The following is a 12,643-nucleotide window of genomic DNA, read 5'->3' on the forward strand; positions in this document are numbered from 1 at the left end:
CATTTCGAATAACACTTGAACATTAATGAGTTGAAACTAGTTGTCATTTGATAAAATAAAAGGATAATTGATAACTCTTATTGTGCCTTAACAATATTCTAATCAACATTGAATATGTTTTGTTCATTTCAGAGCTAAAATAAAAAATAATCTGAGAACTCGACATCCTGGAGATGATCTCAGTTAAATATTACTGTTGTTTCAATGGTTTAATAAGAATTTTCATCCCTTGAAAAATCTCATTTCAGTCCTGGCTAACATAGAAGCATGAAGAAGCAAGGTTATCAGTTCTCAAAAACCAAAAAACTCGATGAACATCCTGGGGATGGTTTCAGTAGAATTACTGTTTTTTCAATGGTTAGGAATTCTAATATCTTGAAAATGCAATCCCAACTACCATGGCAGCATGAGGATGCATGTTGAAGGTTATCAGTTCTCAAAAAACAAATTTTCTGAAAACTCGAAATCTGGGAAAGATCTCAGTTGTTACAATCTATGTTTTGACGTTTCCATAATTTGAATCCCTCGATGCATCTCATTGCAACTAGGCCACCATATAGAATTATGAATGGAGAGATAGAGATGTAGGAGATATAGGTATGATAGAAGATAGAGATGGAGGATACCTCTCATACCAGAATTCATCACGCTACATTACAGTCGCAGGCTACATGAAATAAAAACGTGGCATCATGCAAATCAGTTGTGTGATATACTAATGGATGACGACTCGAACTGAAACCCCAGAGCTATGCGAAATGCGTGTAAAAGTGTGTAACAGTGTAACAGTGTGCACAGTCCTTACCCCATCTGAATAACACGCCAAGTCACCTCGGATTATTATCATTAGTGTGGGTCGGACCCATAATGACAGTTCGCGCTAACAGAGCAGAAAAAATGTCAGGATGTTCTGACTTTTCTTCGTTTTCTGGTTCTTTTTCTCCTTTTCTTATTTTTCTCCTCTTCTTCTTTCCCACCTCTTTTTCTTCTTCTTCTTTCTCTTCTTCTTCTTCTTTCTCTCCTTCTTCTTTTTCTTTAATCTCTTCATCTTCTTCTTCTTCTTCTTCTTTTTCTTCTTCTTCTTCTTCTTCTTCTTCTTCTTCTTCTTCTTCTTCTTCTTCTCGTCCTTTTATTTATTTTATTCACAATCACAAATCATAATTAAAATTTATTGGGAGAAGACAACAGGCATAGCCCAAAACTGTCTTCTCCCAAAGTTTTACAAATAAAAGTTTCAAAAAAGAATGAGGTAAAATTTCACTCTTCACTTCAAAAATTCCAATTTACACTTCAAAACTAATGACTAAACTAAGAATTTTCAATTTTAAAACTAATTAACAACAAAAATATTCCACTCAAATCTCTATAAATTGGAAATTTTTGAGTAATTTTACAAAATTTGAGCCAGAAAAGAAACAAACTTTTTCTTCTTCTCCTTCTTCTTCTTTTTCTTCTTCTTCTTCTTCTTCTTCCGAAAAATGTAAAAAAGGTAAGTTTCACGTTCCTTTTCCGTGCTTCTTCATCAATGAACTACCTTCTTGATCTCGTAATTTCTCTCCATCCTCTTTCAACCCCCCTCGTCTTTTCATCTTTCTCATCTTCCTCTATTTTATCATCTTTTCTTCTGTTCTCGTCATATTATCTATTTTCTTATTGTAGTCGTGAGCCTTCTTCTTCAATAGTACAGACTAAATAGATGATTATCCATCCCTTCACTTCCGATACTTTCCTCTCTCTCTTTATATTCATCTTACTTTTACCAGGTCTTCATCCGCTCTCACCAACCTTTTCTCTCTCGCTCTGTATCGTCCATCACTTCAACATAATCCTCTTCTCCTTCCTTCTACTCCTTCTTTTTACTACTTTTTCATTTCCGCTCCTTTCTCCTCCTTCTTCATTCCCTTCTCCTTCTCCTCCCACTTCTACTTGTGCTCTTTCTCATCTTCCTCCATCACCTTCTACTCCTCAACCTCCTCCTCCCTGTTCATCACCTTTTCCTCCCCAATCTGATTCACAACCTCCTGTTCCCGTGGTTTCTTTCCATCTCCTCATTCTTTTCCTTTTCACTCCACCCTCTCATTCTCTCTCAATCCCTCAACCACCTCATCCTTCTCCTCCTCTTCCTCCCACTCTTCCTCTTTCTTCTCCTCCACCATTCATCTTGCCTCCTCCTCTTAACCATCATCATCATCAACACCATCCTCCTCCTCACAAAAAATCTAGAAACACAAGAGAAGATATGTCTGTAATTTACATAGCACATTAGAGGGAAACGTAATGGAGGTGGCATGTCATTTTGGCGGGAGCTCTGCCAGCCATGGAGTGGTGGTTGTACTCATATTCTAATAAATAGGGTGCAAAGGAAGCTTTAAAACAGTCGCCACTGGAAATAAACAGTGTAGGCTTGGGAATGGCTTCTGTCTTCACATTAATAACACACCATTTCTGTAAGAAATTGTTGTATTTCTATATTATTACATATTTACTACGGTATATAATAATATTGTAGAGGAAGGTTGAGTGGGAGAGAGAGGCCAACTGTGTGGAAGGATCCTTAGTTCACTAGGGCATCCTGATGTCCTGGAAGGGCATCACCCCTCCAGGTCGCAATAGGCAGCCTATTCATCTTTCAATTCTTTGAAACAGTCTGTAGTTTATAGCATATTATTGCTACAGAACTACACTTCCATATTATTCATATGACAGTTTGTTGAACGAGTGTAACGAGTTTCCATTGAAGAATATTGAGACTTGAGTATCGTTTTCCGTTTGTGCGTTTGTTTGTTCGATGATAACTTTGGAATGCTTTCATCGATTACCTACCAATTCCCAACATATATATATATATATTTAGAGTTTATGACATATATAACTACAAAACAATATCTTCGGACCGGTTGATCTAGTGATGAGGAGCTTCAACAAACTCCAGTTTGCTAGCACCGCCTGAGTCGTAGGTTCGAATCACGCCGGTTGCATGGACGTTTCATCATCCCATGAATCCACTTCGCGCTCTTCATTACCCACAAACAAGAGAATTATTTATTTTGGCATCATCCGCAATGAAACAAGAGTTGCTCACTTCTTAGTTTTTTTGAGGATATGACAAGATAACATCAAAAGTGCATTACTGCAAAATATTATTGTGGTAATTTATCACTACATATCACAAATCATTTTCAAGCTGGATTATTAAATGCATGTAATATTAATAACTCAATGAAAATGAGACCGTGATTCACTTGGCTTTCCACTGCAATAGAACAGTTAATAGAATATAAGCAGCATTTCAAGCTATAGTGCGGTCCACGTTATAATGACAGTATTTGATCAACTTTGATTTTGCTATCCCAGTTTATCATTCGACAAAGCCGGTGATACTATCCCTTTCTATGTCCACAACGATGCCAATTATGTTTTTGACAGTGTAGAAATATATTAATCAATGCACAGAATCGGTATTGCTATTCTTCTATCTTTATCCACTGCCATTATAACGTGGACCTCACTATAGAAATTCGAGCGGTACCGCGTGCAATACTTCAGAGGGGTACGGACAACTCTATAGAAGTGTATCGACAAAAATTGACAGCATTTAACAGATGTTACTTTTCGTACAAAATGAATGTTTTAATTTCTTCTCTAAATAGCTCTCTAGCCCAAGGGATCACCAACTAGTTGATCAGTTACAAAGTGTTTATCATCCCAGAATTGTATTTCAATTATATTTATGGATAATTCTATTTGTGGATAGAGTGCCTGCGTAGCAGCATAAATATCCCGGGTTCAAACCCTCTCAATACCAAAAGTTTTTTAACCAGATCACTCCCGTGTTATCGGATGGGCACGTTAATTGTCGGTCCGGCTGAAGTATGACAGTCGTAAGGCCCATTGACGAGTTAAATTATATATTCAGGCGGTGGGACCTTCCCGCAAGGGAACCACCAACAAAAGCCATACGAATTTACTTTTTTGTATTTCCATATTTCTATAAGTTTGTAGTTATATAGACTACTAGCCGTTAGGCTCGCTTCGCTCGCCATATCCGTCTAGCCAGGGGGCTCCGCCCCCTGGACCCCCGACTGGATCGTTCAAAAATGAGATCAGCAGGCTCGGTTCGCTCGCCTGCATTTATCATTTGAGCATTTTTATCAGTAAACAACTGTTTCGAAGAGGTACTCTCTCTAGATTATAGTTCTATATTAACATAAATGGTATGGACATTTCAATAATAATTAAGAGATTGGAATAAGAAGGATATACATGCTAAAAGACGAACTTTAAACCCTTAAAACGACCCTTAGATTCAAAATTTTTCCAAATCCGTTCTTAGTGCGCCTCTAAAGGGCCAACTGAACATACCTACCAAATTTGAACGTTTTTGGTCCGGTAGATTTTTAGTTCTGCGAGTGAGTGAGTCAGTCAAAGAGTGAGTGCCATTTCGCTTTTATATATATAGATACTGGTCTAAATATTATATTTGGACGGTACAAAACAAACACTCATAGAAACACATTTTAGAAGTATTTACTAGCAATATATATGATAATGTCTCGACCCCAAAATCATTCCACAGTAGAATGTCTGTCTGGCGCTCAAGAAAAGCGCGAGATTTTGAATTTACCGCTAAATCCAACAACATTTTCATGGCTTGGAAATTAATGGCTGATTTCTCACCACCTATTTCCACTTGTTGACCTAGATGCTCTCTGTTGCTTACTCTTAATGTACGGTATACGTGTTTTATGGGTTGGGGCTACATTTTACCATTAGTCAGGAACCCATCAGGCGACTTCTTCTTCTTCTTCTTGCTCTTTAACCTCTTTTTCTTCTTCTCCAGCTTTTTCTTATTCTTCTTCTTCTTCTTCTTCTTCTTCTTCTTCTTCTTCTTCTTCTTCTTCTTCTTCTTCTTCTTCTTCTTCTTCTTCTTCTCTTCTCTCTTCTTCTTCTTCTTCTTCTTCTCTTCTTCTTCTTCTTCTTCTTCTTCTTCTTCTTCTTCTCTTCTTCTTCTTCTTCTTCTTCTTCTTCTTCTTCTTCTTCTTCTTCTTCTTCTTCTTCTTCTTCTTCTTCTTCTTCTTCTTCTTCTTCTTCTTCTTCTTCTTCTTCTTCTTCTTCTTCTTCTTCTTCTTCTTCTTCTTCTTCTCCACCTTCCACTCCTTCCCCACCTTCTATTTCTTTTTCCTTCCCTTTTTCTTGTTCTTCTTCTTTTCTTCTTCTTCTTCCTCCTCTCTCCTTCGTTCTTTTCTCGTCTTCTTTGATTACTTCTCAATCTTCAAATATTTGTTCCCGTAATCTTTTCCTTCTACTTCTTCTTCTTCTTCTACTTCTTCTTCTCTTCTTCTTCTTCTTCTTCTTCTACTTCTTCTTCTTCCTATCATTTCTTTTTCTTACTCCTCATTTTCGTCCCCTCGTCTCACTCGTACTCTCTTGTTTTTCGACTACTTACTCAATCTTCAACCTTCAGTTGTCTTATTTTTCTCTTGTTCTCTGTCTCTACTTTTTTTTCTATCCTTTTTCTCCTTTCCATTTCTTCGTCTCCTTCCACATCTTCAACAATCAACTGTCTTCCTCTTGTTTCCCCTTTCTTCTTCCTCTTCTCCTTCTCCTTATTCTCTCTCTTCTCCGAAGTTCTTCTTCTTCTTCTTCTCTTTCTCCCTCTTGTCCTTCTTCTTCTTCTTCTTCTCTTTCTTCTTCTTCTTCCTCCTCACTCCTTCTCCGTTCTCTTCTCGTCTTCTTTTTCTTTTCTCAATCTTCGAATATTTGTTTTCTTTTTCTTCTTCTTCCCTTTCCCCTTCTTCTTCTTCTTCTTCTTCTTCCACTTCTTCTCCATCTTCTTCTTTCTATCTTTCCTTCTCTTTATCCTCTTTTCCGTTCTCTCGTCTCCTTCTCTCTCTCTTGTTCCTCGACTACTTCATCTTCAACTTTCAGTTCTCCTTTTTTTATCTTGCTCTCCACTTCTTTCTTCCATCCTTCTTCTTTTTTCCTCTACTTAGTCCTCTCCATTTCTTGGTCAACTCCTTCACCATCTTCAAGTATCAACTGTTTTCCTCTTGTTCCTCCTTTCTTCTCCTTCTTCTTCTCCTTCTTCTCCTCTCTCTTACTCTTTTTCTTCTTCTATCTTCTACTTCTTCTCCATCTTCTTCTTTCTATCTTTCCTTCTCTTAATCCTCTTTTCCGTCCCCTCGTCTCCTCCGTTCTCTCTTGTTCCTTGACTACTTCATCTTCAACTTTCAGTTCTCTCAGTTTTATCTTGCTCTCTACTCCTTTCTTCCATCCTTCTTCTTTTTTCCTCTACTTAGTCCTCTCCATTTCATTGTCAACTCCTTCACCATCTTCAACTATCAACTGTTTTCCTCTTGTTTCTCCTTTCTTCTCCTTCTTCTCGCTCTTCTTCTCTCTCTTCTCCACCGTTCTTCTCCTTCTCCTTCTTCTGAGATGTTGTGAAGTAATTGGGCGCGGTTATGCAAATGTAACTTCCGCTTCTACGTAAAACCGCTGTTACAGTAGTTGTTGGCCGGCATTGAAATCGCAGTCATTTGGCCTCAGTATTCAATGAATTCACTGCTGGATTTGTTTGTTGTAGAGAAGTTTATTGATTCATCCAAGACTTGGATAGACCTATTGGGCCATATGAATAAAGTTGAGCATTCGCTTATAGGCTACTTCTAAAATATGGAGCATTTGCTTCATTTTCTATGAATAAACGTGAGCAAAACCTTCTGCTCATGCTCATCAAAAAAATAGTTTGAGCATTTGCTCAAAAGTAACAGCTTTTGCTCAAAATTATATGAATAAACTAGAGTATTCGCTCAACTTTTGAAGCAAATGCTTCAAAAAAGGTGAGTCTAGTCTAGAGCAGCTTATCACCTTTTGCTCATAGTAAAATGGCTCAACTAATTCGTATGAGGAAGAGGAAGCTATACCAGATACGATCAAAACCAATAGTTGAGAACTATAAATTTATTTTTAGATTCAATCATGATAATATATCACCATTATCCCTACAAAAGAATAATTACAAAAGATAGTGAAATCAGTGGCGCTTCGTGGATTTTTGAACTTGTAGGAGTCAAAAAGTATAAGTAGGGCTACAACCCCCCTCACCAGTATAGTCGCAATGGAAAAGATCACATTGACTTTTTCTGCCATAGACAAATTCAAATGTTGTATGGATGCTGGCATATAAAGGTGCGTACAGATATACGCGCCGCGAACATGAGCAATTCACTTTTAATCAGCTGATTATATCTGTATATTTACAGAAACGGAAAGATATAGTTATAAAAAGCTTGGCATCAGCTGATTAAAAGTGAATTGCTATTGCTCATGTTCGCGGCGCGTATATCTGTACGCACCTTTAGGCCTACATAAACACAACTTGCAAGTTCACAACTCAAAATGATAAGTTACTCACATCATGGTCTACTTTTAATTCAATTCGATTCATCGAATTGCACCTAGGGCCGAAAATGAGACTTTTCTGGTTGTATACAATAAACAATACATCTGGTTGTTTTCAAAAATAAACAATATATATATGAGAATAGTTGTCTATTATAAGCACTTCCGAAAGCAAAAGTGGAAGGTGATAGCTCTAGCAAATCTGAGGTAATCTGAATATCAGGAAATTTTCCAAGTATTTTCATTTTTTATTCTGATTTGTCTAAATAACCTAAAAGATTATGTTCAATTATGTAAGAGGTTGAGTTTATACTTTTTATTCTTCCAAATGACAATGAGATGATATTATTATAAATGTTTTAATTATTGAATGATAAACACAAATAATGAAATTTTTTGATCAGCTGTTTTAGCACACTTGAAATTTGGCCAATTTGAATGTCAACGGAGTTTAGGTTAGAAGTTCTATCATACTCTGAAAATCTAATTATTTGAATAGTTTATCATATATATCTTATCTGTATTTTATTCATCCAAATAAAATGATAGTATATCATTGCAGAATACTTTATTGAATTCTAGAAGCATAAAATGATTCCGTTTATCCGCCATGTTCCGTGATAAACGCAGTACTAGGAGGATTGAGGTTAGATTCTATTATGACCATCTATTTTTGACCATCAGCTGAGTTGGGCACCACATATGCAGTGTGTCAAGCAAAGGCTACGACGGATGCTGTATGGTCTATCTCAGTTGAGCCAAGTACTTGATACCAGATTAAGTGAAAGAGTATACCATGCTTATGCACAGTCAGTGTTACAGTATGGTATCATTGTCTGGGGAGGGGTGTCATCTGCTAGCCTGGAGCCTCTCTCGGTTGCCCAGCGCACATTATAAAAAAATTCTTAAAAAAGAACCCAGATATCCCACGTCGCTGTTGTTCTCGGACTTCCCTGTGCTCAATTTAAGACAACTGTATATTAAAACACTTCTCACATATTTCAGGAAACACAAAATAGAACTACTCAGCAATATTCAACATAACTATCAAACTCGACACAGAAATAACCATGGATATTCAACACCTCAATTATATCACGGAATAGAACTTAGGTCTCCCCACTATCTAGCACAAATCGTCTAAAGAAATTTGCCCAATTATATCAGGGAGGCTGAGAGCTGCAGCGATGTGGTGTATAAAAGGAAGCTGTTTAAATGGTTGATTGCCATAGGTTGGGCTGGAACCGAGGGCTTACTCCATTCCTATGCTTCTTAAATCTCTACAATTTAATAATAAATTGTCACAGTCTTGAGTCCTCTTGCTCTTTTTTTTTAGCTCTTTCTTTCCATTTAAGCACTCTCCAAAAATGGTCACAAAAACAGTGGTAGGGAAGTGCAATAGTCTGTAGATTGCACTCTATCATACTAGCATATATGTTAGGTTAACTTAGTATTATGAATGTATATTATTTTGCTTATAACTATTTCAAACTTGATTTACTTTTTGTTATATTCTTGCTCATAGGAACTCTCCCCCATTCACAGATGTATAGTCTTCTTGGGGGATTCCACTTTTCAATAATATTACAAGTTTAAATAAATAGTAAAGTAATTTATCTTTATATTTATTGCTTTATTGTAACTTAACTATATTTACAAATTTGTAATTTCATGTGGAAATAAATTGAATTGAATTGAATTGAATTGAATTATACTCTAAAAATTGAATTTGTATAGTTTATAATATCTCATTTGTATTTCATTCATTCAAATAAAATGATAGTATCTTATTGCAAAATACTTAATTCAATTCCAGAAGCATAAACTGATTCCGTTTCATAAACTATTTTGTAAACACGTTCACATCAAATCAGAATCAGCTGACTTCAAAGGTTCAAGGTTATTTAAATTAAATGCAAACATATCAACAAGTAATCGTGGTTAAGCGTTTAACTTAGATTGTGCATATGATATGGGCCTTACACTTGAATTGAAGAGAACGAGTATGTTTGTTCCGTTACCTCCTTGAATCAATCCAAGAACAGTTCAAGATAACATTCCCTTATCATATTGGACATTACCCTGAATACTCCCTAAAACACTGTTAACCAATGAAACAATGATTCACTTCAACCGTCTCACATACCTCAACTAAGAGTCTACCAGTTGAGTCAATTATTAAGTCGCGTGTGATATGACTTGGAAATTACTAGGGCGTTCCGGCACTCTCTCCATACAGCTATAGTATCTACTAGTTGAATAATATTATGCAAAGCAATTGCAACAACTGTGTTGACAAAGGCAGCATTGAGCAACAGGTGGTTAGCAGCAATATTATAATACCGCCAGCAGGTAATTCACTTTAATCTGTCAGCTCTAGTTAAATGGAAAATGAGGAAGTTCTATCAGTCGAAACAGATTTAAGGAGCTTTGAGATTCACTTTAATCTGTCAGCTTTAGTTAAATGGAAAATGAAGAAGTTCTATCAGTCGAAACAGATTTGAAGAGCTTTGAGATTCACTTTAAACTGTCAGCGTTGTTTAAATCGAAAGCTCTGTTTTATGCTTATGAGGAGTGCTGACAGTTTTTAATCAGTTGAACAGTTAGAAGATTCACTTTAATTTGTCAGCGTTGTCGGAATAGGAATTCTCAATGTTATTTAATTAGTGCTGCTGACAGTCGGAACTCAGTAAAACAGTTTGAAGATTCACTTTAAACTGTCAGCGTTGTTTAAATAGAAAGCTCTGATTTATCCTTATGAGGAGTGCTGACAGTTTTCACTCAGTTGAACAGTTGGAAGATTCACTTTAACCCTGGAATGCTAGGCCTATACTATCTTGGAGGAACATTAATGGTATCTATTCGTATTTTTTGGATTGTTGGTTTATTCATTAAAAAAACAATGTTTATGCACTCAAAGATATCTATTCACCCATGATATCATTTCAGATACATGTTGACAAGCTATAACTAAGAGAATGATAATTGAAAAGCGTTTTTAAGCAATAGAAAAAATCAAATCTTATGGCATGTAATTTGAAAACACTGAAAATTAGAAAAAATAGGTATAGAACAATAAAAACGTTCTCTGTATAGATTATATTTCATGTCCAATTGATATAGTAATAAATGTATTTATGAGAGAAATATATAAAATGTTCATAGTTCTCATACCTGCAGAGATTTCAAGTATATCTTCTGATCCACTTACAATATCATTGTCTGCTTCAGATGTGTCACTTCTACTTTCGTTCAAAATTCTGTCAATTCCAGAGTTACTGAGTGCTATTTTTCAATTCAAAATAATCCTTAGAGCATACTACACTAAATATAAGTCGAATCACGCACTAAACAATAGTGTACATCTTATAAAAAATTAAAAACTAGAAAAAATACACCATGCAAAACATAACACTAATGGTATATATGCGTAAAATATCGTAAAAAAATCTATTCGTAAAATATCTGCAACAATGCTTATAAATACTGTAGATGAGAAATTGTCAAGTAGCTACTGTGACTAGTGCAATAACTTCGAAAACCTGTTGTGATAGATGACACTACTGCTGGACGCAGTTGGGGCAATATTCATTCTTGTAGAACTAAAATACTTATTTGGTGCAGAAAAAATACGGATAGATACCATTCCAGGGTTGAACTGTCAGCGTTGATCAAATGAGAAGTGTTAATGTTTCTCATATTAGGAGTGCTGACAGTCGAAACTCAGTTTAACAGTCAAAGATTAACTCAAAACTGTCAGCGTTGATGAAATGGAAAGTGCTAATATGATTCAATAAAGAATACTGACAGCTTGAACTCAGTTGAACATTTTGAAGATCCACTCTAATCTGTCAGCGTTGATTAAATAAGAAGTGTTAATGTCATTCAATAAAGAATACTGACAGCTTGAACTCAGTTGAACATTTTGAAGTTTCACTCTAATCTGTCAGCGTTGATTAAATGAGAAGTGTTAATGTTATTCAATAAGGAATACTCACAGCTTAAACTCAGTTGAACATTTTGAAGTTTCACGCTATCTGTCAGCGTTGTATGAATGAGAAGTGTTAATGTTATTCAATAAGGAATACTGACAGCTTGAACTCAGTTGAACATTTTGAAGTTTCACTCTAAACTGTCAGCGTTGTTTGAATAGAAAGCGTTAGTGTCATTCAATGAAGCATGATGACAGTTTAAAGTGAATCTTCTCATTGTAGCTCACCCACTGGGAGTTAAAGTCGGTGCTAGAAAGGGAGATAATCACTGTGATAAGATTGGATGAGAGAGTTTTGGCGAGAGAGCTTATGGCTGAAACCAGCGAGTGCAAAAAGGTGGGATCCCCCGCTGATGATGCAATCTAGCTTAATCAATTCAGGTCTGAGGAGTTTATTAATAATCAGAGATTGACTCTTGTTAATGAGACTGTCTCGCTGTGAGAGTTTGGGCTTTTGGTGGCGTGAGATTTGGGGAGAGAATCGTGGGGATTCTGAGAGGAGTATTAAAAGAGCAATGGATCACCTCACAATTTTATCTTGTATTTCAATCAACAATAAAATAAGAATTACCAATTAGCAAGAAGTTATGATTCAATGATATAGTTATATTCAATAATAATAGTGTTGTTCTAGTACGTGTTACAATATATTATACTGGTTTATACACTTATATATGATATATTACGATACAGCAAAATTATAGATGAATTTACATAATATAGACTAGAAAAATAATTATTGAATTGTATATGATATGGAGAAAGCAATTTGGAATAACTTTAGATAATATTATTATGCATCTACATACATTTGGCGGAGCTTTGGACATATCAATGTTCATTCTGCGGAAAGAATATTCGAAATATCCTTCCCACTAACTCTCTACCGAAACGTTAATTCAATTTATTCAACTGAAGATTTATCTATAAATGAAAATGTTGTAAATGTTTTAATTTATATGTAGATTTAATAACAACACAAAAAATTAATAAAGTAATATAATTATGATTGTGAGTAAATAAAATCAGATCATTGATTATTAAAATTTTGGAGATTGTGAAAAAATACAAGAGTAACAATTTCATTTTCTCAGCTTTTTTAAATTTATGACGTTGTGTCTTAGCACCATAAAATAATTTTGAAGTGAATAACTAAGCTTTAGTAGAATTGTAAAATTGAAAGAATAGATAGCCTAGTCAAGGTACCACTCAAATAAAATCGAATATTATTTATGATAAAAAGTAATCATG

The 12,643-nt window shown here is 35.4% G+C and overlaps 1 protein-coding gene across 1 annotated transcript in view; it reads left to right on the forward strand.

The window, feature by feature from the left end:
• Positions 1 to 12,643, forward strand: part of LOC111055403 — a 273,287-nt gene that overhangs the window by 190,582 nt on the left and 70,062 nt on the right. Inside the window, exon 10 of the mRNA XM_039429382.1 lies at positions 4,732 to 4,740. Within this exon, the coding sequence (XP_039285316.1) occupies positions 4,732 to 4,740 (9 nt within the window). The remainder of the gene's footprint in view (positions 1 to 4,731; positions 4,741 to 12,643) is intronic.

Source organism: Nilaparvata lugens, chromosome 5 (genome assembly GCF_014356525.2).
Source record: "Nilaparvata lugens isolate BPH chromosome 5, ASM1435652v1, whole genome shotgun sequence".
In the NCBI taxonomy this organism is placed as follows: domain Eukaryota; kingdom Metazoa; phylum Arthropoda; class Insecta; order Hemiptera; family Delphacidae; genus Nilaparvata; species Nilaparvata lugens.